Source organism: Lontra canadensis, unplaced genomic scaffold, assembly GCF_010015895.1.
Source record: "Lontra canadensis isolate GAN:19392208 unplaced genomic scaffold, GSC_riverotter_1.0 scaffold146, whole genome shotgun sequence".
Classification (NCBI taxonomy): Eukaryota; Metazoa; Chordata; class Mammalia; order Carnivora; family Mustelidae; genus Lontra; species Lontra canadensis.
The window spans coordinates 2,706,624-2,733,268 of record NW_022631140.1 but is presented as its reverse complement, the minus strand read 5'-3'; the positions used below and the strand labels follow the sequence as shown (position 1 = coordinate 2,733,268).

At 46.1% G+C, this 26,645-nt stretch overlaps 1 protein-coding gene across 1 annotated transcript in view; it reads left to right on the top strand.

Annotated features, from left to right (window-relative positions):
• OTOA (otoancorin) overlaps positions 1-26,645 on the top strand; it is a 91,919-nt gene that overhangs the window by 49,641 nt on the left and 15,633 nt on the right. Inside the window, exons 24-29 of the mRNA XM_032844028.1 lie at positions 5,930-6,072; positions 6,296-6,432; positions 6,973-7,070; positions 10,951-11,146; positions 11,205-11,311; positions 14,269-14,409. Coding sequence (XP_032699919.1) covers positions 5,930-6,072; positions 6,296-6,432; positions 6,973-7,070; positions 10,951-11,146; positions 11,205-11,311; positions 14,269-14,409 — 822 coding nt within the window. The remainder of the gene's footprint in view (positions 1-5,929; positions 6,073-6,295; positions 6,433-6,972; positions 7,071-10,950; positions 11,147-11,204; positions 11,312-14,268; positions 14,410-26,645) is intronic.

Below are 26,645 nucleotides of genomic sequence, written 5' to 3'. Positions count from 1 at the left end.
AGGGAGCCGGACATGGGGCTAGATCCCAGGAGCTTGGGATCATGACCTGAGCCAAAGGCAGATGCTTCACTGACTGAGCCACCCAGGTGACCCAAGGCTTCCCTTTGAGCATTACTAGGGTGAGTCCAGAGTGACCCTTATTCTGTAGTTAACTTATCTCCATTATTCAGACATGATCCTTCTGGATGCTCTGTCTAATGCTCTGTGTACTTCAGGACCCCTCTGTTCTGGCTGGTGGGCGTATGATCTCTCTCCAAGTCCATATGGGCTCTGAGAATTGTTCAGCCTATCACTTTCTGATGCGCCTTCCTGATACTTAATGTGGATTTCACTCCACATTGGTCTGTGTAGAGAGGTCAGTGCTCAGCCAGAGGGGGAAAGACCTCTCTCTCTCTTCTGCCAAGTTTCTCTTCTGGTGTTTTCTCTCTCTGAAGTTTCTTACTCTCCAGTACTTTCCCCCACAGATTACAGGTGCCCTGGCCTCTCTGACCTTCGGTCTCTATGTTCTCAGCTCAGCTGGACCCCTGGGTTTGTTTGGGTGCCGTTTCCTGCTCCCTGGCCTGAAAAGTGCTTCTGGGCAGGAAGCAAGGGCCATTTTCAGGCGCTCCTTATTTATGTTCCCACTTTCAGGATCATAGTCCTGTGTTCTCCATTGTCCAGTGTCTGAATATTGTTATTTCATAGATCTTGTTCCGTGTTCTCATTGCTTAGGAGGTTGGTTTCTGTGTCAGTTAATCCCTCCTGTGTTAAAGAAGTTCTTTCCAGAATTTAATTGTTTCAACTGGGAGGGACATTAACCCACCATATTGCTAGAAAGGGGAGTCTTGGCTGCTCCATGGTGTCTTCCCGGCCAGGCAGCCCTCCTTCGGTGGTCATTTTCAACACTGGCTTTACATATTATCTCATTAGCATCCTCATAAAAAAAAAAAAGTGCCCCTCTTGCATGCATTTTTTAGAAAGTCCCAGCGTTGACTCCATTTATGCCATTACCCACCCCAAGCAGTCACTGTGGTCAGGAGTAGAATATGTTGGCTGGCCAGGCGTGCATCAGGGAGTGGGGTCCATCTCAGCATGACCCTATGAACTGACAGTGGGGAATTGGGAGGTTGGGAGGCTGCTTTAGGCCCCAAAAGACGTCTGTGCCCCAATCCCTGCGAGCTTTGAAGATGTTCCCTTATGTGGCAAAGGGATTTTACAGATCTGATTAATGTAAGCCTCTTGAGATGGGACAGTTCTCTTGATGAGTCCAGTATAATCGCACGGGTCCTCAAGAGAAGGAGACAGGTGGCCATGTGACAAGAGAAGCAGAAGGACACTGAGAAAGAGTCGAAGGCACTAGGCTGCTGATTCTGAAGATGGAAGATGTGGCCACAGGCAGCCTCTGGAAGGTAGAAAAAGTGAGGAGATAAATTCTCTCTAGAGCCTCCAGAAGGAGCGCACCCTGCCGATCCATTTTAGGACTCAGGACCTTCTAACACTGTAAGGGAATAAATCTGTGCTATATTAAGCCACTGAATTTACGGTGGTTTCATTTGTCACAGCAGCAAGGGGAAACAAATACAGGGCGGTTCACCCAAGGAAAAACATGGTGTTCTCAAACCACGGCAGGACGGGTGCTGGGCAGGCAAAACCGATGCATGTCCCCTGGTCACATGATGTTTTCAGGGTTGGGATTGCCATGTCCCATAACTCTGAGTGGCTCCATTCAAACACAGCACGATGTGAATTGTACCCACCACCTGGCAGCATGGAGACCCTGGCCAGGAGGATCGCCAGAGCCCATATATGTGAAACATTTTGAACAATGCCTGGCACATAAGTATTCAGTGAAAAGTAAGCGTTTTCATTGTCGTGGTTGCCATCATCATCGTCACAATCACCACCCCACTTCCTCTCTCTGGCATCTCGCCTCGTTTTGGGTAGATGGTCTAAACCCAGCAATCTGAGGTTCGTTCCCTCCTGACATTCGATAATGACTGATCTTGACTGAGAAGTGCCCTGTCACCCTTTGGATATTAAAATCCTTCTAGTCACAGTCTGGGAGAAAACGGAAAAAATATATCCAGCGTAGAAACCAGAGCTATCTCTCTCCCTTTGCACCAATTTTAATTCCCATGGATGCCAGTGAGATTTATCAATATGTTTGAAGAGGATATGAAAACCTAACATTTGCATATATCATTTGCAGTCACTTCCTCAACTTTCGCTCCTAATCAAACCCTTAAATGCATGTTTCTAGATTAATAGTCAGACCTGGTAGAACTACATTAACAGAGTTCAGTTTAAAAACCAATATAAGGGGAGAAAAAAACTATTAGAGAAGCCAGAGGGATGAACAGAGAAATTGAAATCTCACAGCTATTCATTTTCCAGAGGGTTAATATTGCCTAAAAGTGTTAGTATTAATTGTCTCGGAATCATTACAGATACACTGGTCCAGTCATTCGAGTAAATATATTTTGGCTTATCACCTTGCAGGCTGAGCTTGCATTTTCCAGGTTCCAGTGGCAAGGACAATTTAATACCACATCTTCAAAGTAATTTTATTTGAATCGTATTTTTGCACTTTCATTTTAAAATGGGCATGCCTGATGGTCGGGGAGCACGGATTGTTATGAACCAACTAGTGAAACCTGATTGTGAAGCCTTAATAGGAAAAGTTCAAAAGCGACCTCCAATCTCTCTCTTTCTTTTCTTCATACCCAAACGTCTTCACTGTCTAAGAGCACAGGCTCTGGAGTCGGAATGCCTGGGTTTTCATCCTAGCACTGTCATTTGCCAGCTGCGTAGCAGTGGCTTACTTTACCTCTCTGGGCCTCAGCTTCCTCATCTGTGAGAATGAGAATAATATGATACTTCACAGGGTTGGGACGCCCGGGTGGCTAGTTGGGTAAGCGTTTGTCTTTGGCTCAGGTCCTGGGGATCTAACCCCACATTGCATCATTGGGTTCCTTGCTCAGCGGGGAGCCTGCTTCTCCCTCTGCCTGATGCTCCCCATCCTTGTGCTCCCTCTCTCTTTCTCCCTGACAAAAGAAAAAAAAATGTTAAAAAAAATATTTCACAGGGTAGTTGTGAGGGCTAGGTGAGAGCTGGTCTGTGCAAAAAGTCAGTAACTATCAGGTATTATTATTTTGGATGTGCACTCCCATGCAGACACATTGAACTCTGAGTGTGGTATTACGGAAACTCCCCTGTGGAGCCTGCGAGTTTTGTAATCGCTGAGGGCAGTTTGGTGAAAACACTGATCAGTCTGATTTGCAGAAACAGGAAATCTCCCCGAAGCCAATCTATCCTGGGAAAGCAGCAATCTGATGCGATTTCAAAAGAGTATATATATTGCCTACAACTTCTTCAGATCCCTCACTCAGATATTCACTCATTCATTTAAAAAGTCCTTATGGGGGGGCGCCTGGGTGGCTCAGTGGGTTAAGCCTCTGCCTTCGGCTCAGGTCATGATCTCAGGGTCCTGGGATCGAGCCCCGCATCGGGCTCTCTGCTCAGCGGGGAGCCTGCTTCCCTCTTTATCTCTGCCTGCCTCTCTGTCTACTTGGGATCTCTGTCTCTCTCTGTCAGATAAATAAATAAATAAATATATATATTTTAAAAGTCCTAATTGGACTGAACTGTGTGCCAGGCATCGTGCCAAGTGGTAGGGATACGATGGTGAACTAGCTGGGTATGTTGTGGGTCTCTGGGGATTCTCCTTGATGATACAAGACCAAAAAAGGGAGAACAGTGAAAAATGTTTTAAAACTGTGATAATTGATAACAGAAAATGGGCAAAGTGTTTATAGAACTAAGGAGGGAGGCTCTTTGAGGTACGGGAATCAGGCAGTCTTCTCTGGAGGGATAGCATTTCGACAGACCTGGGGGATGGAAAGGCAACAGACTGGAACAGTGGAAACTCAGTGCAACATTTCACATTCTTTGCCAACACTTTCTCAACACTGTAATGGTTCTAACTGTGTGATGGGATGAACTGACGGTAAGAGGAGATGGGAAGGCTCATTGTATCCTTGTGACCCTCCTTCCAATTCAGATGTTTGTCCTTGGATAACTCCTCCTCATCTTTGCGTTGTGAGCTCTTGTTTTTGTCATCTGTTGCACCTGCCCCTATAAGCACTGAGGGATCCAGACTTTATTACACAGCTCATCTCTGAAGGATTGACTTGAATCCTTCCTCAGGTCCAACATATGTAGGTCAAATGAATCTGGGTTCATTGCATTCCAAGTGGCAGAAAAACCAACTCAAGGTGGCTGGACCAGGCAAAGAAATTTATTGGCTCCTGTAACTGCAAAGTTCACGGGTAGAGTTCAGGTATGGCTGGATCCAGAGTCTTCATCACTGTGGTCAAGGATCTGTCTCTCACCATTTTTTTTTTTTTTTTAAGATTTTATTTATTTATTTGACAGAGAGAGATCACAAGTAGATGGAGTGGCAGGCAGAGAGAAAGAGAGAGAGAGAGGGAAGCAGGCTCCCCGCTGAGCAGAGAGCCCGATGTGGGATTCGATCCCAGGACTCTGAGATCATGACCTGAGCCGAAGGCAGCGGCTTAACCCACTGAGCCACCCAGGCACCCCTCTCACCATTTTTTGATCCTGCTTTCCTTTGTGTTGGCTTCAGTCAGAGGCAGGCTCTTTCCATATGATGAATTCTAGCAGATCTAGGTGTTTATGCTTCCAAGGTCCAGTCCACAGTAAAGAATGTTGTCCTTCCAGAGAATGAAGACTGTCTTATTCCCCTATACCAATGAGGACATCCCTAATCATTCCATCCAAAGTCCTGGTTGGTTTGGACTGGATCCCAGGCCCAATCTAGAGCCAATCATGCCAGCCAGGCCAAGAGATGACTTTAGACTAGTCAGGACTGGGCCAAACATAGCATCACCCCTGGAACTCAGAAGGCAGTTAGCTCCACCTGGACCACATGAAGTAAGAGTGTGGGAAGGGAAGCATTCCAGGGAAAGTCATGAACAATGAATGGCTACTGTGCAAGAATTTCAGGGACCCTGCACAACAACCCCCTTAAATTAAAGCTCACTGATAAAATCCCTTGGTGGTTTTCAGTACCGAAGGATTTGTGATACTATTCTCTAAAATTGAAGAGAGAAGGATAAATCTATTGATGTAGGACTTTACAGAAAGGAAAATTCACTGGGGCTGAGCTCATCAGGGAAGACCAGGAAAAAGGTGACATTTGACTTGAACCGCCCCCCCCCCCAAATAAAAAGATGGTTGGATTTTGACAGTTGGGAAGGCAGGAAACACATTTCAGATGGAGGGATTGATTTGAGCAAAGGCAAAAAAGCGAACTATTAAAAGGTTTTGTCAGAAAGTTCTGAAAACTTACGGTGCCTGGGTGGCTCAGTCAGTTAAGCTTCTGCCTTTGGCTCAGGTCATGATCCCAGGGTCCTAGGATCAAGTCCTGCATTGAGCTCCCTACTCAGAGGGAGAGACTACTTCTTCTGCTCCCTCTGCTGTCTCCCTCTGTCCTTGTGCTCTCTGGCGCTCTCTTTCTCTCTCTCTCTGTCAAATAAATAAATAAAATAAAATAAAATAAGTTCTGAAAACATGCTGGAGATGCGGGAGAACTTAAATGAGCAAACTCTGAAGGTCATGAGTGACTGAAGAAAATAAGCTAGCAGACATAGACATGGGATATAGTTCCTTTAGTGCTGGTGGAGGATACGAGTTTCACTGCCGAAACACTCATCTGTGGATGAGGGGACATACTTATGAGAAGCAGCACCTTAGGGACATGAACCCGGAGGCAGGGGCTAGGCTGGTTTGGGATGGGGGTGGGGTGCGTCCAGAGGAGTAAAATGGGGGATTGGTTGGTAGACTCTGACTGTAGCTCAATTATCCCCTCAGGCCTTAGGGTTTTCATCATCCCTGATAGTTCCTCTGTTACTCTTCCTCATTTTTCTAGGCTAAATCCATCCTGCAAGGATTCCTGCAGGATTCAGGCTACAGTATCCAGGATCTGAAGAGCTTCCATTTACTAGGACTTGGTACAACCCTGTGTGCTATGAACGCCACCGAAATCTCACTCATAAAGATCTCAGAATTCAGGTAATCAACTCAGTAGTGTTCAAAATGGCAAATGGTTGATTGGCCAGTCCATTCATTTAGCAAGATGTCTTTTCCTTCCTGATGTTTTGCCACCTTTCTGTGTTAAAATAAAGAGTGGAATCAGCTGGATCCGTTCTGGGTGCTGAGCCGACCTACCTTCTGCACAACCTGTCATGTCTGGAGAGCCTCCCAGGCTCACGCTGTATCCTTCCCTCTTAACCAGGGTGGTGGTGGCCAGAATCGGGACCCTGCTCTGCAGCACTCATGTCTTGGCCGAGTTTAAGAGGAAGGCAGAAGTAGTATTTGGGGATCCCACCGAGTGGTCCAGCTCTGTCCTGCAGGAGCTCGGGACTATGGCAGGTGAGAGGCACCTCGAGCACACCTCCTGTCCCTTTCCAACCTGAAATCTGGGGACAAAAGCAAAAAACAAAACAATAATAATAACAATAAAAGAATCCTTGGCTATATGTAGTGAACATCTCTAAAGTTACAGTAGAACCTAGACTCGTGCCTTGGGGTTGCAGATGGGGGGGATCTACAAATCTCTTTAAACAAGCTCTCTTGGTGGTTCTTGGGCACACTCAAGTGGTTTAGGATGTGATTTAAGTGACTTCTAAATAGTTTTGTACACAATCTGAAATTGCATAAAGTGAAAGTCCTTCTGGGCGTACTTTTCGTTGTAGGAGACCAATCAGGGCTAATGCGACCCACATTTTTTTTTTTTTTTTTAATCAGGAGTTGATTAAGGAAGTTGATTCTCTGGTGTGCTTTTCAAGGCTTTTTGTAAGGAATAACGCTTGCCTAGAACACACAGATCTGTACATTATGCAGCACCATTAATAAAACAAGTGGAGTTCCAATGGCTTGAACTAAACCCTCGTGATTCCTTTTTCTCCCCAGCTGGATTAACTAAGGAAGAGCTCCAAATGCTGGACAAGGATTTGATGCCATATTTCCAGCCATCCGCAATCAAATGCCTTCCTGATGAGATATTCAAAGTAGGTACTTGGTTCTTCAAGGAGAATAGGAGCTTGACCCCATTTCAGATCACATCGGGGAACAGATGGCAGGCCTTGGATTCTAGGGGTTTGCAAACAGATTTCTGCTGATAGGGCCAGAAGAGAGCTGTATGCCAACAATGAATGGGTCACAAGATAATTTTAGGTTTAAACATTTTTTTTCCTTAAAATTTTATGTTTTAATTTGTATTTATTTTTATGGTTGTCCTTTCTTCATAGCAAGGTATTGATTTTCTATTTATGATGGTATGACAGGCTCATATTTCTTTGTCTAAAACCCTTGGGGACAAATACATTTCAGAATTCAGAATTTTCCAGATTTTAAAAAGATCACTCCGTGAATCTCCTGCATGTAATTTAACACCCCCAGCAGTGTCCGGGGAAGCACATTATACATTAATATTTCTGTGAAGAAGTCATTGATGCCACACTAATTGAACTAAATAGAGACTACAAATGACCTTATATCATTTCAAGGTTTTGCAGGCAAATAAGTTTGTCTTCAACTTTGGGAAAAACTTCCAAATTTGAGATTTTTTTTGGACTTCAGAATGGCCGATGAGGTATTATGGACCTGTATAACATTTTCTTTTTAAATAAATTGAAGTAGGGGCGCCTGGGTGGCTCAGTGGGTTGAAGCCTCTGCCTTTGGCTCGGGTCATGATCCCAGGGTCCTGCGATCGAGCCCTGCATGGGGCTCTCTGCTCAATGAAGATTCTGCTTCCTCCTCTCTCTCTGCCTAGTTGTGATCTCTGTCTGTCAAATAAATAAATAAAATCTTAAAAAAAAATTTGAAGTAAAAATATTCTAGCTGATTTAAAGAAAAGCATTGAGAAAACCTCAACAGGACAGGTGAGAAATGACTATGGAAGAAATTGAGGAGGAGGCATTAGATCCACTGAGGTTAGGGAAGCAGGGTAGTCCGTGGGGCTTCCTGTCTCTGGGGCCCCATACAAGCTTCGGGGAGTGTTTGGTGGGGACAGCCTGCTCCGATGAGGAGTGGCCCTGGTGTTCTCGTTTGCTGAGCAACTTGGAAATAAATTCTATCCACCACAACTGTGGAAGACACACAAATGAGGTCGGACAGACTCCTATGATGCCACATCCCTGGTTCATTTCAAGACCAATAACCGATCTTGAACGACTTCACAACACAGGACAGTTTCCAGCACAGAGCAGGTGAAATAGCTGTTTTGGAGAGAAATAAACGGTAGTCTCGAAGGCTGCGGAGCCTCCCCACTGGGGCTTTCTGCAAGAACAGCGGAGGCTTGGTTCTGGATGCTGGCATGTTGCCAAGCACTTTCCCCCTGTCTTGTTTGGAGCACTCTGTGGTGGTTTCCTTATTTGGGGAGTTGTCTTTCTCAGAAACTCCTAGGTGCACCTGGGGACGCACTGGTGAAGGTGTATAACCTCGTGCCTTTAGTTGAGGAGTAACATGAGACAGCAGAACCTGAGGTGGATAGGCTGAGCCCTGTCTAAGTGGGGAAGCTGCTTCTCATCTCCAGCACACCCAGGCAGGGTGGCAATGTGGGCCCAATATTGCTGGATCTTCCTTTTATTTTTTTACTATTATTTCATGTAAGATTCCAGAGCTTTCCATTTTCCTATGAAACCTGCTGATAATTAAATGTTGGTGACCACTTCGAATTTTTTTTATTATTTATTTATTTATTTGACAGACAGAGATCACAAGTAGGCAGAGAGACAGGCAGAGAGAGAGGAGGGAAGCAGGCTCCTTGCTGAGCAGAGAGCCCGACGTGGGGTTCGATCCCAGAACCCCGGAATCATGACCCGAGCCAAAGGCAGAGGCCTAAACCCACTGAGCCACCCAGGTGCCCCTCACTTCGAATTTTTTTTAAAATTTATTTTAATTTTATTTTTTAAAGATTTTTATTTATTTATTTTTTTTTGACAGAGATCACAAGTAGGCAGAGAGGCAGGCAGAGGGAGAGAGAGAGGGGGAAGCAGGCTCCCCGTCAAGCAGAGAGCCCTATGTGGGGCTCAGTCCCAGAACCCTGAGACCATGACCTGAGCTGCAGGCAGAGGCTTAACCCACTGAGCCACCCAGGCGCCCATGAATTTATTTTTTTAAAGCACAGTCCAATAGGCTTAGAGGTTTCATCTAGTTGCAAGTCAGTTGCATTGGAAAAACAGGCAATTTGTAGAATACAGACTCTTATGTTAATGGAAGATGGAAGTTGAAGCCAGAAGTGTACCTGTGTTTGTGTGTGTGTGTGTGTGTGTGTGTGTGTGTATGTGTGTGAGGGAGGAGGTGATGCTGACCTTGCATGACAGGTTAGCTAGGTCAGAGAGAGGAATAGTGTTCCAGGCAGGAGGAAGGGCACAGCAAAGGTGCTGCCTCCTGGGGTCTACAAACATGGATGCTCATTCTTCTGCAGTGAAGAGTGTCAGGAGGAGGCAGCTGGACAGGTGAGCTTGGCCCAAAGTACAAGGGCCCATTGCCATATTTAGGAGCTGGAACTGTGTCCTGGAAGTGGGGGGCAGGGAAGAGTTCTAGGCAGGGGAATGACACAGTTCCAGGGAGGCATCTCCGTAGACAGGGAAGAAGAAGAGAGTAAAGGAGGAAAGAGGAGTGGATGAAGGGGCATAACCCGCTTGCCAGAATCTTGGGAGCCCTTAGAAAATAAGCAGCATGACTTTAGACTCCTCTCTACAAATTCGGAATCCTGCCATCTCATCTGCCATCCCATCTCATTCCAGACCCACTGGAACTAACCACAAGTCCTCTGAGCTAGAAGCAGCTTCAGTAAATGTCTTGTTCAGGAGCCTCAAAGACGCAGTGAACTCTAACTTTACTTCTAGTGACCATGACAGATGTCACTAATAGATTATCACACCTTTCCTCCACTGAGCCCTGGCAGGACTCACCCTCCTCCCCCCCGCCCCAGAGTCTGCAGGCAGTCGCACCAGAGGATGAATATCCACACAGGAGAGGAGTTCTCTGCGCCATCCCGCGTCTAGTCCAAAAGCCCAGAGAGGCTGTGAAATCTTGTTGAGGTCACACAGCTAGTATATGGCAGAACTGGGACACAGATTTAAACCTTTGGCCTTTAGGCTTGTATTTTCTCCTCTATGTCAGTATTTCTCAGGTGGGGACTTGAAGCATCGGGGAAGTACCTTGCACTGAATTAAACAACATTAAGTCACACAGTGAGAAAACCATGACTTTCTTTTCAACTCTCCTTTAATGCTGATTACTTCAAGGAGGAAGGTCTCAGGTTGGAGCTAGAATGTCTTTAACCCTTATAAAAGGTCTCCTTCTCTTCTTGATTATTAAAAAAAAAATTTTTTTTTAAAGATCTTATTTATTTATTTGACAGAGGTCACAAGCAGGCAAGAGAGGCCACACACACACACAGAGAGAGAGAGAGAGAGAGAGAGAGAAGCAGGCTCCCTGCTGAGCAGAGAGCCCGATGTGGGGCTCAATCCCAGGGCCCTGGGACCATGACCTGAGCGGAAGGCAGAGACTTTAACCCACTGAGCCACCCAGGCGCCCCAACTTCTTGATTTTTTTTAAGAGACCTTGGGCTCAGACATCGTTGGCCAACACAGCTAGCTCGAATTCAATAATGTTCATTTCTTTTGGCTTATTGTTAATGGTTACTGATGGCATGTCACTCCGGTCTTCCATTTTGGGGAATTTCCACCTAAAATTTTCCTTTTAAGAAAGAAATGTGTTCTAGTAGTGAAAAGAACCATGTGATTTTAAGGGAAAATCTCAAGAGCACACGTGGTACACGGGTATGGCAAAGTTGTGTGGGCCCTGGGCGGATGACCAAGGTTTGGGAAGGCCGCGGAGGGGCACTTCTGAGTGCGCTGTCCCCTTTCTCCGCTGCAGGAGCTATCCGCGGAGCAGATCTCCGCGCTGGGACCGGAGAACGCTGCGGCGGTGACCCCAGGCCAGCGCCGGCGGCTCAGCATGCTACAGCTGCAGAGCCTCCAGCGAGCGCTAGATGGCGCCAACACTCGCACCTGGCTGGACACGCCCCCGAGCGCCAGTCCCACCCGGACCCCCTCCTCCAATTCTCCTCCTGGTGAGCGGAAAACCCTCTGCTGGTGCCCCTACTCCTAGACACCTTCCTTGTCCCTTAGTACCCCCCTGCCCGGCCTGGGACCGGAGGTTCCTAAAATTCAGAGTGGCGTCTCTCACGGTCTTCGGAGACCGCTGCATTCAGAGGAAAATCCAAAGTCCCCACCAAGTGCGTGCACACGACTCTCAGGTTCCCTGGGGGAACTTGTGAAACAGCCGGTTTCGGGGACCCCACCCAGAACTCGCTGAATCAGGATCTCTCAGGACTAAATGCATTTCAGCAGTTCCCCTGCATCCTACCTCCTTCTCACTGACCAGTATTAATTAATAAATTCAACCAGTATATATTGGGCACCTCCTGTGTGTCAGGTCTGCAGTCGGAGCTGGGAACACAGAGATGAGCAAGACAGGTAAGGCTGTCTTGCAAATGAACAAAGGGATTTCACATCTGGGAAGACCGGGAAGGAAGGAGGCAGAGGGAGGTGATGGTGACTAGGGCTGAGCTAGGATAAGGGGGTTGGTCCTCTCTTCCTCCCCACTCTGTCACTTTTTTGTGACCCCTTCTATCTTTAGTGAGCACCATTTTTGGATGAGGCACGTTGCTGGATTCTGGGGAGACAGCAGTGACCAAGCCACGTGTGTCCTCAGTGCTCACTGAGCCCTCCATCGAGCAAGCGGGGGTGGGAAGGCATACGTAGAATGGCGATCATGAGGCTCTATGACAGGTTCTGTGACAGGGAACACATGGGTGAGACAGCTGACGTAGGCTGGGGGGATTAGGGAGTGGGCATAGAAACTTCCCAAAGACATAATCTTTAAATTGCAGCCCAAGCTGAGGAGAATATGTCCCAGGTAGAGAGAGCATCTCGGGCAAATACTCAGTGAGCAAAAAGAACTTGGTCCTCCAAACCTCCACTCTACCTTTTCCTGACGTGAATATGTCCCTCCGTCAGCCCCAGCCTTCCCTTGGTGATGGAGAACTGAGGGATTCTCAATTTCTGCAGCCACAAATGGCCTGAGGTGGCATTTTAAGCAGGAGCCATGACCTTCGATTTACTACGATTGTTTTTTTTTTTTTAAGATTTATTTATTTATTTGAGTGTGGCAGGGGAGAGGGACAAAGGGAGGAGAGAGAATCTCAAACAGACTCCCCACTGTGCGTGGAGCCCAACACAGGGCTCGATCCCATGCCCTGATGTCATGACTTGGGCTGAAATCAGGCACACCTGATTTACTGTTATTACTTTAAAAACTTTTCATTGAAGTGGGATGCCTAGGTGGCTCAGTTGGTTAAGAATCTGCCTTCAGGGGCATCTGGGTGGGTCATTTGGTTAAGCTGCTGCCTTCCGCTCAGGTCATGATTCCAGCGTCCTGGGATCAAGTCCTGCATCAGGTTCCTTGTTCAGCAGGGAGCCTGCTTCTCCCTCTGCCTGCTGCTCTCCCTGCTTGAGCACTTGCTCTCTCTCTCTCTCCTTCTGACAAATAATAATACATAATAAATAAAATCTTAAAAAACCCAAAACTTCATTGAAGTATAATATGCATACATTTTTAATTTTTTTTTTTTTTTTTAGAGAGAGAAAGCAGAGGGTAGGTAGGGTGTGGAAGGGATGGGCTGGAAGGAAGAGGGAGAATCTTAAGCAGGCTCCACACCCAATGCAGAGCCTGATGCGGAGCTCGATCTCACCTCCCTATGATCATGACCTGAGCTGAAATCAGGGGCTGGACACCTAACCGATGGAGCCACCCAGGTGCCACCGTTTAAAAATTGTTTTTAACTATTGTGTTTTGCGTGTATTATATAAAACAAGAGGTAATGCACAGGATTCAAAATGTGTAAGGGCTGAAAGGGATGGAGTGAAAGGTCTCCCTCTGTCCCCTGTCCCCTGTCCCCTGGTCACCTGGTTCCCTTCTCCAAAGGCAAGTTGCGTTACCAGCTTCTTGTGTATTTGTCCAGAGATAGTCTATGCACATCCATAGATTATCTCTGCACTTTTTTAAATGGTTGTTTTCCCCTTTGTTCTGCACCTTGCACATCTCGCCTAACAGTATATCTGGGCGGCAGTTCTGTTTCTGCACACAGGAGCCATGCAGTTGTTGGTTTCCTGGCTGTACGCTAACCATTTCATCAGATGTCTACAGATGGACATTTTCCCCTATTTTTAAAAATTTTTTCCCATTTTTTTTCTTTTTCTTTTTCTTTCTTTTTTTCTCTTCTTTTTCTTCTTCCTTTTTTCTTTTTTTTTTTTTTTTTTTAAATTACAGGCAAATCTTCAGGGAATAAGTGCTTATCATTTGCATCTGTTTGAATATATCCGCGGGATAAAATCTTCAAAGTGGGACTGCTGGGTCAGAGGGTGCATGCATTGGTAATTTTGATGGATATCGCCCAATCCCCTGTGGAGACAGTTTTCCCTTGAACCAGCCCGGTCAGAAAGTGGTGTCCCTGAGGGACCCTAGATGCCCTTCTCCTTCCTTCACTCCACAGGCACTTCCTATGTGTGAGGCCCTTAATCTCGTTTCCTCAACTTGCTTCATTATCAGGATCACCTCGGAGGAATCCTTCAAATACAGATTTCTGAGGCCTCACCCCAGGCTTGCTCAATCACATCCAGGAGACGATCCTGGAATTTGCATTTTTTCCCTAAGATTTTATTTATTTATTTGAGGGAGGGAGAGAGAGTGAGAGCTGGGGGTGGGGGGCGCAGAGGGAGACGCAGACTCCCCACCGAGCAGGGAGCCCAAAGTGTGCTCCATGCTAGGACCTTGAAATCATGACCTGAATCACCCAGGCACCCCCTGGAATCTGCATTTTTAACAATCTCCCCAGGTGACTCTTAGGATTAAGGCAGCTCTGCTACAAACTGATTCACACAATGTCATTTAATTTTTACTACCCTGCTGCTGTGTCGTTCCTGTGCCTGCACTCCTCCCCCTCCCCCACTGGCCCCAATCCCTCCCAGCCCGGGCTTTGAGGTCATTATTGTCCTTATTCCTGCATCAGAGAAGAGCAAACAGCATTCTGGGAGATCAAGTGAGTGGTCCAGAGGGAGACTCAGGGAGCTGGGCTTGCTGGGTTTGCCCTCTGCAGGTTGCTGACACGTGTGCACTCTTGTCTCCTTCTAGGAGGCCCTGTCACCTGGGGTCCTTGGCTTGGCTGTCTTCTGGTTTTCCTGCCCAAGACCCTGTGGTGAGCAGCATGTGCAGATGGCCCTTCAGTGCCTGAGCAACTGGCCCCGCTGTGTGGAAACAGAGGCCCTCCAGACTGTGAGACCCCTACTACCCCAACCCACAGCCTCCACTGGGACAGGGAGACCCCAGAGCCTTGAAATTTAAAAGGCACTGGAAGGAAGAATAATGATTAAAAATGATCTGAAAAACTTCTTAAACTGGCCTGTGTCCTCATCAGGGAGCTATTTTCTGCCCCGTTTCAAGCTCTTATGCTTTCCAGCTTGGAGAGAGAGAAACTGTGTGTGGGGGGGGGGAGGGTGTTTTCTGTCAACAGCATGAGGACCTTCTGTACAAGTCACTGCCTTCCCTCTAGAGAGAGAGATGCCAGGGGGTGGTGGATGCTGGCAAAGGCACCATTTTAGCTGGGGCCTGATCTGGATTCTTCTCTGGCTGAATGTCCCTCCCTCGGAGCTGTAGACTGCATTGGATTTCTCCTTCTTAGATATTTAGCAGAGCTGAAATAAATGAATCCCTCAACAGAAGCCAATATTCCTACCTGATTGCTGGGACTAATTGATGTTTTAGTGGCCCTTGCATTGCTTGGAAATTAAACATTTAACACAGCCTAACGTTAAATCAATTTTTAAATACATTTTCCAGATGCCTTCCATTTCCTTGGGAGTCAGCTGAATGAATGGCCATGGAGTTATCAGTTAAGCTTTCAAAAAATTCCTTTTTGGACGAAAGTGGTGACTCTTCTGGGTTTAAGTTGCTCTGGGCTTTGGGGATGGGTTGAAATAAAAGAAAATACACAGTGTAAGTCAGTCACCCATGTGATGATTGCCCAGCAGAGCAAAGTCAGCCCACTGGGCCAATCCTTTTGGTGGCTGGGAGGGATGGAGTTCCTTCTGGAAATCTGCAGGATGCTCTTGGCCTTCGGCTCAGGAGAGGGGGATGGCAGTGTACTTTGCCATCTCCCAGGTGTTATACTGCCTCAAAAACAACAATCAGAGCTGCTTCTCATGAATTCCCTTTGGTTGCAAGTTAGGCGTCCTGGGCACTTGGGTTCTGCCACCATCGGGCTCTGCGTTCTCTTCCTGATCACGAGTCCACAGTAGACGTCTCATCTAGATAAGACAAAAAACCTGCCCGAGTTCCCATACATCTCTGGCGTTGCATAAGAGGTGGGTGGATTTTAAAAAGCAGCCTGGGTAGGTGTTGTAGGGACTGGTGTATTTTCAGATGTCACATGCAGTTATTCTAGAACATCAGAAGACTGGCATATGGAAGGTGTGGCCCCACAGGTGCTACATAGGGTCTGACTTGGTTCTTTGTTTGTCCTGGCGGGGAAATGGCAGCTCGTGTTGTTTCTTAATTACAGATCATTGATCTTGTTACTGACAGCACGAGCCCCCCAGTTTACCTGGGCCAGACTGGCTGATCAGGGACGGGGATTGCACAAGAATGGGTCTGTGCAGGTTCCTATCAGGTCCAAGCAGCCTTGGATCCTGCTCAGTATTCCCACTTTCTCCTTTGGCCTTGGATTTTCCTGGGGAACATCAACAAATACAGCTTCCCTTTGAGTCAGTCTTCATGCTGCCCAAGTCATGGAATTTTGTGCCTCACCTTCCCTTCCTTTCTTTCTTTCTTTTTTTTTTTTAAAGATTTTATTTATTTATTTGACAGAGAGAGATCACAAGCAGGCAGAGAGGCAGGTAGAGAGAGAGGAGGAAGCAGGCTCCCTGCTGAGCAGAGAGCCCGATGCGGGGCTCGATCCCAGGACCCTGAGATCATGACCTGGGCCGAAATCAGGAGTCAGCTGTGTAACTGGTTGAACCACCCAGGCGCCCCACCTCACCTTCCCCTCTGATCATTTGGTTTTGATTGAATTCCTGGACCCTGGTCCAATCTTAGATCATAGTCACGTCTCCCAGAAGGCCAGGTCTGCATCAGGCACTGCTCTAAGGGCTCTGCCCATGTTAGCTCACTTTGTTGTCATCACGAATCTGCCAGGAGGATGCAGTTATGATGCCCATTTTCCTGATGAGGGGACTAAGCCTTAGAGGTTAAGGAACACTAGTCGAAGGCCTCTCGGATAGTGAGGACTTGTATCTTGACTTTTTTACCTCGCACTATGCTACTTTCTGGATGAGTATCTTTTAGCTTCTCCAATAAGTCAGATCAGAGAGCGATTCTGTAAATCCCTTCACCTCCTCCTCTGGCGGGAGGCCAGCTTGCCTCACAGCACATATAATTGGTGGTTGCCTCAGGCAGGAAGACAAATCCAGCTTATGCCCTGCAGGACCCCTCAGGTCTCAGGTTGAGATGCTTAGTCCTTTGCATACAGGGAAGCAGCGGGTCACTCTGGCAGGTGCTGCTCCCGTGCACCCTTCAATGTCAACCCTGCTGTTGGATCCCCAGGCTCCATCTTCTACAGCCCACCCCCGCCCCCGAGGCAGGGATCGTGGTCACTCATGTCTAGGCAGGTCACTGGGTGCTGGCCGTGGTCCTGATTGGTCAGGACCTGCACCACACCAGGTGTCTAATATTTGAATATCATGCCAGAATGATCCTTTCATGGAACCCCCACCTTCAGGCCTGCTCCAGATGCTGAGCCTGGCTTGATGCAGGCTGGAAGGGTTCCTATACCTTGAGTATGCCATCCGGTGGGACCTAGAATTACATTATTCTCTCGAGTCCCAGTGCCCACGGAGTTACCACAGCTGCTGGGGATGGGCTGCATGGCCAAGGAGAGGTAGCTATGTCTTGGGGGTTTTGTGTGTGTGTGTGTGTGTGTGTACCTGGCTTTACTAAGGAAATGCTGTCCTGATGGAGAGTGACAGCACGGCAAAGAACTTAATATTAAGTATTCGATGCTCTTTTTCCTTAAAAGTTCACTGCCCATTCTTACCTTTAAAAACATCTATATTGGGATGCCTGGGTGGCTCAGTTAGTTAAGCTACTGCCTTTGGCTCAGATCATGATCCCAGGGTCCTGGGATTGAGTCCTGCATCGGGCTCCTTGCTCAGCGGGGAGCCTGCTTCTCTTTCTGCCTCTGCCTGTGTTCGCTCTCTCTCTCTCTCTCTCTGTGACAAATAAATAAATAAATAAAATCTTTTAAAAAAATCTGTATTGATTCGCTGGAAAACATTATAAAAATTTTTTTAAAGAGTAAAAATAAAATTAATTAAAAGAATAAAATGAAAACCTCAGTGAGATACCACCTCACACCAGTCAGAATGGCTAAAATTAACAAGTCAGGAAAGGATAGGTGTTTGCGAGGATGTGGAGAAAGGGGAACCCTCCTACACTGTTGGTGGGAATGTAAGCTGGTGCAGCCATTCTGGAAAACAGCCTGGAGGTTCCTCAAAAAGTTGAAAATAGAGCTACCCTATGACCCAGCAATCGCACTACTGGGTATCTACCCCAAAGATACAAATGTAGTGATTCTAAGGTCACGTGCACCCAAATGTTTATAGCAGCAGTGTTCACAATAGCCAAGCTATGGAAAGAACCTAGATGTCCATCAATGGATGAATGGATAAAGAAGATGTGAGATACACACACACACACACACACACACACACACACACACACACAGGAATTTACTATACAGCCATCAAAAAAACAAAACCTTGCCATTTGTAAGGACTTGGATGGAACTAGAGAGCATTATGCTAAGTGAAATAAGTCAGAGAAAGACAATTATCATATGATCTCACTGATATGAGGAATTTGAGAAACAAGACAGAGGGTCATAGAGGAAGAGAGGGAAAAATGAAATGATAAAACCAGAGAACAAGACAAACCATAAGAGACTCTTAATCTCCGGAAAATAACTGAGGGTTCCTGGGGGGTGGGCGGGGAGGGATGGGGTGACTAGTGATGGACATTGGGGAGGGTATGTGCTACGGTGAGTGCTGTGAACTGTGTAAGATGATGATTCACAGACCTGTGTCCCTGAAACAAAGAATACATTATATGTTTTTTTAAAAAAGTAAAATAAAAATAAAATTAAACATTGCAGATTTCCAGGCCACACAGTGAATAGGTAGGACATCTCCAAAGTGTGTCTTGGAGCAAATACCTGCTCTATAAATCCATCTCAGGCATCCAGTGACCCCCTAGGATTTTCAGTCACCCTTGGGGATTCCTTTTATACTTTTCTGCCTTCACTGCCTCAGTTACTGATTGTTTCTGAAAGGGATATGGGCTTATCTGACCTTTGGGCAGATATCTGCAACTTGCCCACCTTCCTGGTCTTCCCCTCCATCCTGGCCTTTGATAAGTCAGAGCAGACATATGCTGATGGGAAATGGAGGGCATTCTTATAAGACTGTGGAATTGCCTTCAGTCTCTGAAGCCCTCTGGAACACTCCTCTGTGTGGTGGCCTGAAAGACAATCCCCAATTCTTTTGGTTGCTCCTTTGATTAGGCTTATACATCTGGGCCTTTGCCATGTGACTTTGTCACGCATCTCAACACTGCTTGCTTTGCTTTGGTTGTTGGGACATGAACAAAAGTGATAGATTTCACCAACAGCCATCATAAATGGGCTCACATGATTTAGCCTGACCTGTAAGTAGTTGCTTTTCTGTATGAGGCAACATGTAGATAAGGAAACATGGAACACACATGAACCCAACCTTGCATGCAGGGAAACAACAGGTCACACTGGTAGGCACTGCTCTGGGCCACCTTTCAATGTCAACAGGGCCACTGGATTCCATACCCAGCAGATCCATAACCAACCTGAATACTCAGGAATAAGATATAAATACTTGTTATGGGAAGCCATTGAGACTTTGGGGTTATTTGTTACCGCAGCCAAAGCTGACTCACGCACCATGCTTTTCACATGCCCTCCTCACCAGTGCTGGTTCCATACTGTGGATTGGAAGATGATACACTTTACCCCAGATCAGACCGACTGAACAGGAAAGGGCTGATTCCAGAAGAGTTCAGTTACCAAACTGTGTCAGACAGAATTCTAAGATGGCCCCAAGCTCCTTGGTGTATGTACCCTATGTAATCTCATCTCCTTGAATACAGGCAGAACCTGTGGATATGATGCATTATCACTTCTGTGACTACTTTTTATTAATCTCTTGGCTTAATCAAAAGGGAGATCATCTGGGTGGGCCTGACTTAACCAGGTGCACCATTAAACGGAACTAGGCCCTTCCTGAAGTCAGAGGTACTCAGCATGAGAGAACCTATGGAGGGGACCATGTGGGAAGGTTCTAGTGTGGACCTTTGGAGCTTAGAGATCCCTGGCTGACCACCAGCAAAAGAATGGAGACCTCAGTCATATAATCATAAGGAACTCAAGTTTGAAAACAGCCAGTGATCTTGGAAGAGGACCCAAGCCCCAGATGAAACCCCAGTCCCAGCATGCTTTCAGCCCAGTGAGACCCTAAGCAGAGAATCCAACTGAACCACACTCAGACTTTCCAACCTCCTGACCTCTGGAACTATGAATACACAGAGTTAGGGGAAACGAGTGCAGGCTAGGCAAAAGTGAGATGTGTACAAGGATCTGAGAAACAGGCAGCCATCTTCGACTGAAACAGTCTAGGTCTGGATTGTAAGCTTGACCAGGAAGCCTGTCCCTGTGCACAAACCTCAGCTGGAAAGAAGTTTCTCTGGGTGGGCATCCTATTCCTTTTTAGTTTCTCCTTCGGAGATCTTTTACTTCTTGCAAAGAGGGTGTCATGATATGTTTATTAATCTTCGGCACTCGTCAATTTAGAATGACTCACCATCAATTCTTCTTTCCCCACAAGACTGAATTTCCTTTGAGGAAACCTCCTTCTGGGGCCATCACTCATGTGGATTCAGTCAGATTAATCCCACCTTCAGTTCTAGGGTTGGGCTCTGATTCTCTTAAACCAACCATCACATCCCATTCCTCAAGCCACAAGCATTGATTCAGGGATGGGCCAGGAAGAGCCAGGCCATGGATTTTTTTTAAAAGATTTTATTTATTTATTTGACAGACAGAGATCACAAGTAGGCAGAGAGGCAGGCAGAGATAGAGAGAGGAGGAAGCAGGCTCCCCGCGGAGCAGAGAGCCCGACGTGGGGCTTGATCCCAGGACCCTGGGATCACAACCTGAGCTGAAGGCAGAGGTTTTAACCCACTGAGCCACCGAAGCATCCGAGGCCATGGACTTTTATTTAACTGTTGGAGGGGAAAGAGAGATCCAGACAGACACACTGCCAGACACAAACAGGAAGGGATGGAGAAAGAGACAGACAGAGAGAAAGACTGAGACTCTTTCCTTCTGGACATGGACTGGCCAGTCATCTTGAAATCGTGAGAAGAGAAGCCACGAAGGAATGGAATTAAGAAATGGGGTGAACAAACCCAGATTCTGGTAAAAGCTTTTAGAGCCTGGATCAAGCCATAGCTGCAGATCTGCCCCGGTCCATTCATTTGCATGAACAACTTGGGTTGGATTTTCTGATCTCTCCGGCTGGTTGGAATGTCTTCTCTTGTTTTTCTTTCTTAAGTTTTGGACGCTTGAAAGTTTTTTTTTGTTTTGTTTTGTTTTGTTTTGTTTTGTTTGTAGGCACAGCTGACCACAAAGTGCTATTTTCTCTGTAACAAGGAGAGTATGGACATCCTGGCTTCACGGGGCCCCAGCCAGCACCAAGCTTTACCCTGAATTCAGTTCAGATGTGCCGTAGGCTCTGATGGGTTGCAGGGACCCTGTTTTTGAAAACTGTCTTCACACAGATGATTAAATAGCAAAATAGTATTTAAAGTTTCTGCCTGGAGCCCCAGACTTGTTCCGGAGATGACTCTCATTGGAAGCGAGAGACTTGCTTCTCTGCCCCTCCAGGGGCATTGCTTGTTGGGAATTTGGCCTCAGGGAGACTGAGCCATACCAACTGACTCCAGGGACCCAAGTCTGGATGTGGATCTGCTTGTCCAATTGGGCCTCTGCCTCCTGTCCCCCAAGGGGAGCCGGTATCAGCTCCTGCTTTTCTTTCTCCTGATTTAGTATTGTGGAGGGCAAGAATTCTGGGGTGCCGGGGAGGGGTCTTTAGCTCTCTTGTATAGTCTGGGTTTGCTCACACAGCAACTTGCTCTTTCCAAGTGTCATTTTTTTTTTTTTTAAGATTTTATTTATTTGAGAGAGAGAGCACGAGAAGAGGGAAAGGCAGAGGGAGAGGGAGAAGCAGGCTCCCACTGAGCAAGGAGCCCGATGCTGGTCTTGATCTCAGGACCCCAGGATCATGACCTGAGCTGAAAGCAGACATCCAACCCACTAAGCTCCCCAGGCGCCCCCCGCCCCCTGCCAAGTTTCATTTTCTAAGTGGCATCCCACAGCACTTGTCTTATGACTTCTTGTGAAGGCCTCTCTGATCTTTGCACAGATGCAGGAAGCTTTTCTCTCTTGGTGTATAGTCCATGACCATTCCCCTAATCAGACATGCACACCGGTCTTGTCAATTACTTAGTTATCAAAATGAAAGAACAGAAGCTTGGAGATGATATGTAATGATGCTGAACCGCAGTACACATGCTCTGGCTCCCCACTTCTTCCCAGGGCCCGATCCTTGTGGTGTTGTGCTCACAGATCTCCCCTCCAGTGCCTGTCACTGCACTTTCCAGTAAGACCTTTGGGCCATCATGGCTTCTTCTAGTGGCTCCAGTGTGTGCCTCGGTCCAGGCTCTGGGAAATCCTCTCTGGGTAGATGCAGTAAGCATACTGCCAGGCGGACCTACCTTTTCTCTTCCAGAGAAAGTCCTGTATTTTAAATGCTGCTTTGATTCTCCAGGCTGCTTGGAATACCAGCTTCTGAGAGCCTACAATGTTTGCTCATTCCCAGGAGACTTTTTTACGACCTCTGTACTTTTAATTTTTTTTAAAGATTTTATTTATTTATTTGAGAAAGAGAGAGTGAGAGAAAGCATGAAAGGGAGGAGGGTCAGAGGGAGAAGCAGACCCCGCCTTGGAGCTGGGAGCCTGATGTGGGACTTGATCCTGGGACTCCAGGATCATGACCTGCGCCAAAGGTAGTTGCTTAACCAACTGAGCCACCCAGGCACCCGACTTCTGTACTTTTTAAAAGCTCACATCAAGCTGCCTGGCTTTTTTGTTAATGTGTTGGATACTTTCTACTTATACCTCTGGATCCACTCTCCATTCTCAATTGCATCTGCCTGAGGGCCCTGATTACAGGCCCTTGGAGGGTCCCAGCTCCCTTCTCACCACCCTGAGGATTAGCAGTGTCTGTGCTTCTCCTTGAAGGAAACAGCTCTTTCTTATAACTTCCGTTCCCTGGGGTCCAGAGACCTGTCTCTCCCCTTTCCCTTTTAGACAGGGGTGGTAAGGGTTCCCACTGTTGACAATTCCAAGGTACTTCCCATCTCATGTTTTCTCTTAACCCTACCCACGCCTCTGTAATAATTTCTTCATTCAACTGCCCTCAATAACCCCATCCGAGTGTGTCATCCATTTCCTGCTGGGACCTGACTGGTCCATGAAAACATCCGGTATCAAAGAATGCATCCTCCAAACACCACACGGGGAATCCTAGAGAAGGTTCTCCAGCATCCCTTTGATTCGAGATGGCTGTCTCCTTCCAGCAGGGAAGGTCAGTGAGTGCTGCCCTGTTTTATCTGATTGAGTTTGTTATTGATGTCATGAAGAGGCATTACCTCTTACTTGGGTGACACCTTAATTGCAGAGAATTCTCGCTCTTTCTGACTTTTCCTTCCAAACTTGTTGACAAGCTCCCCCAGGTGCCCTGCAGAATAGAATCCTGTTGTCACAGACCAGCTTTCTCCGGGGGTGGGGGGGGATTGTGCTTCTTTTAGAGCTACAAAATATCTATTACTTAAGACTTTAAGCTTCTTCTTACATATATTGCTATTTAACCACTGAAAGCCATTGAAAGATGCATGCAAACAAAATTTTAATCTAACCAAGAAAATACCCCTATGACATCATGCGAATCAAGTCACCGTGTCATGTGTGAAGGAGTATATTGCATCGGAGAAAAGCTTTTTAAACCCTATGCTTTTTGACATTTCAACTAGTGTGTTCCACACGAAGTCTGCCACAGAAATACCATTAGCAACACTGTCGGGAAAAAAAAAAAAATTGGGCTAGCCAAGAACTGAAGAACACATATCTATTGAACTTGATGAAGTAATTTTAGAGGCTACGGCTGTGAAATCTTTACAGCGAGACCGTAGAGACACTGGAGAGCCCTCCTTTTGCAGATTTTGATTTGGTTGGTTCATGCAGGCAAACCCTGGGGGAGCTGAGACTTTGTCAAATGCCTAACACACACCCAGCAAGAAAGATAAATGTGTGTGTTTACATCAAAGTGTTAGACATGTGATACAAGAAGTCAGCAAAAATGCAGTGAAGTAATTGTAGTGATGGTTTAAAAGAAAGCAAAAGAAGCAGAGAGAGCTTCAGAAGCAGGTTATGTGAAAAAAAAAATCAGAAGGGGCCATTTGTGATTTGTCTACCCAAGGGTGAGCCACCAACCCCTCTCACCAAGATCCCTGCAAGAACGTCCTCACTGTTTCTTGCTGTCTCAGATGTGCAGTTCTGTTCCATTTTCAATACCACAATGGGAACGAGCCTTTCAAAAGGTAAGTCAGAGCAGGTGGAAACAACCCAAACAAACATCCATGGACTGAAGAGTGGACAAACAAAATGAGGGTCTATCCACGTGAAGGAATGAAGTAAGGACACCTGCTACGACAAGGATGAACCTTGAAAACACAATGTTAAGTGGAAGAAGCCTGTCACAAAAGACAACCTAATGTATGCATCCATTTATATGATATGTCTGGAATCTACAGAAAGGAAAGTAGTGATTTCTGGCATTTGGTGGGGAGGGCTGGATGGAGAGCAACTACTACTAACAGGTGCAGAGTTTCTTTTTGCGGTGATGGAAATGTGGTAAACTTGATTGTGGTGATGGTTGCACAATTCTGAATATACTAGAAGAATTGACCTGTGTAATTTACATGGGTAAATTCTACGGTGCGCAAATTGAATCTCAATGACAGGTATTAAAAAAGAAGGCATGCACGAAAAACATAAATTCTGTAGAGTTACTGGTTAGCCAGGCCCTATCCAGTTATGAGTAAGCCTACATTCAGTTTCTGGACACCTTTCCTACTTGGTTTGAAATAATCTCTTTTTTCTTTTTGGTTTATTGGTAACTATGTGCTGATTTATCTCTCAATAGTTCAAAGACCTTTCTGTTTTAGCTCTCAGAATAATGGTTTTTTTTTTTCCCCTTTCTTTTCAAAGATGTAATATTTCTGCTAACAGAACAGAAAGATAACAAAGATGAGAACCTTCAGGGCTCTTTGAAGACAAAATGGTATTCTGAATTGGACATTCATTAGAACAAGGGGATACATCTCTAAATCTGGGTTTTATGATTTTCGGTTTGTTTAATGGATTTCTTTGCTTAAACTTCAGATGCGTGCATGATAATTTCGAAGAGCGGGGAGATGGACAAATGCTATTTGATTTATCCATCTTTTCAAAGGCATTATGAAGTTCATCTCCGGTTTGGTTAAGCTTATTTTTCACACTCTTGTTTGAAGGTGGCTCGTGATTGTTCCCCTCCACCCTTGAGAAAAATGGGGTGATTTTTCACTTATAAATTCTTCAACCTCAGGTTTTCTAGAAGGGTTAGAAATGAGGGTGGAGGCAGGAGACAAGCCCTAATTGCCACATGGAAGAGTCACTGGTTTAGAATTTTGGTCTTAACAGTGGATTATTTTATCTAACTCCTGGATGTGTTACAAAAATTAAGATAATGGCTGCAGAGGGCTTGAAAGTGTCCATTCAGTGTTAGCTACTGTTGTTCTCAGTGTGGCACATGAGCTTTTCGGGCATATTTGAGGACTGGTGCCAAGGCTTATGGGAGAGTACATGCGTGGTTGACATTTTGGCCCAGTCAACTTTTCAGGATGTAAACTGAGGAAAGTGGGGAGGGCCCTAGGGCTGGATGGCTTGGTGGAAGGCCTTTGTACTGGGGACCTGAGAGCCCTCCCCCCGCCATGGTAGGGAATCACCTTGTCACAGGAGCTGGGGAACACCACTATCACTTAGGTCTCTGGGATAACTGGCTGGAAACTCAGACTCTGTCAATGGAGGTTTTTGTTTTTAAGATTCTATTCATTTATTTGACGGATAGAGAGAGAGCACAAGCAGGGGGAGTGGCAGGCAGAGGGAGAGGGAGAAATAGGTTCCCCACTGAGCAGGGAGCCCAGTGTGGGACTTGATCCCATGACCCTAGGATCATGACCTGACCCGAAGGCAGATGCTTAACCAACTGAGCCACCCAGACGTCCCTCAATGGAGGTATTTTTATAGTGTTGTGTCTACCTGGCTTTTCACATGACTTACATTCTGCTTTTGCAGCTTTGATGACTCATGAAGCATTTCAGTCTTCCTTCAAGCATGTAGAAGTACAATTGCAGAGCATTTCAAGTCTGATTGCCATAATTAACTTTTTGAGTTGCATTTGATTTAAAAAATTATAACCTCTTAGTTTACAATAGTGTAAGATGCACAAGATTTTCTATACACCCATCACCAATCTTTCCCCAGGGATATCGGCATAACCCTATTACATTGTTTAACCCAGGAGACTGATGTTGGCATGATACTATTCCAGTTGATTTTTAAGCTTCATTCACTTATTAAATCCTTAATTGATTTAATTGGGACATTATCTAGAAGCACCTACCACAAAGTTTGGAAATCCTGGCCCAAGAAGTTATCATTTGTTTCTATGAAAACAACCAGAAATACTTTAGAAATTTCCATGATGACATCACTTTGTTGTGAGGGCACCAACGTGTTTCCTCATCATGGCTATGCTTCCTTGAGAACCATCTGTATGGGCAATAAGCATGTCCACAATACCTTGTTGGAGGGCATTTTATTCTCTATCTGTTGGAGCAAAGGCACTAACACCCCTCTTGGAGCCCAGGAAAACCATGTCATGCTGACTCTGTTGCCACGCAAAATAATAAAAGCTGTGGGGACGTTAGTGGACCTTCATACCTAAAGGACCTGTGGATAGTGAAAGAAATTCCAGCTCCTTGCTTAGCATTCCAGAAGAAATTGCTGTGGACATGAATGTTGATGACAGGAATTTATGAACTGAGAAGAAGGGACCTTAGTTTTGCACGAAAGGAAGAGAAAGGAATTTTAGATGGAGGTGCGTGGATGGACAAAGAGAGGACAAAATCTGGTCCACTCAAAGAACAGCAATGTCACCAAGGACAAAGATGAAGATATGGGACACAAAGTGGGTAATCATAAAAGGGCC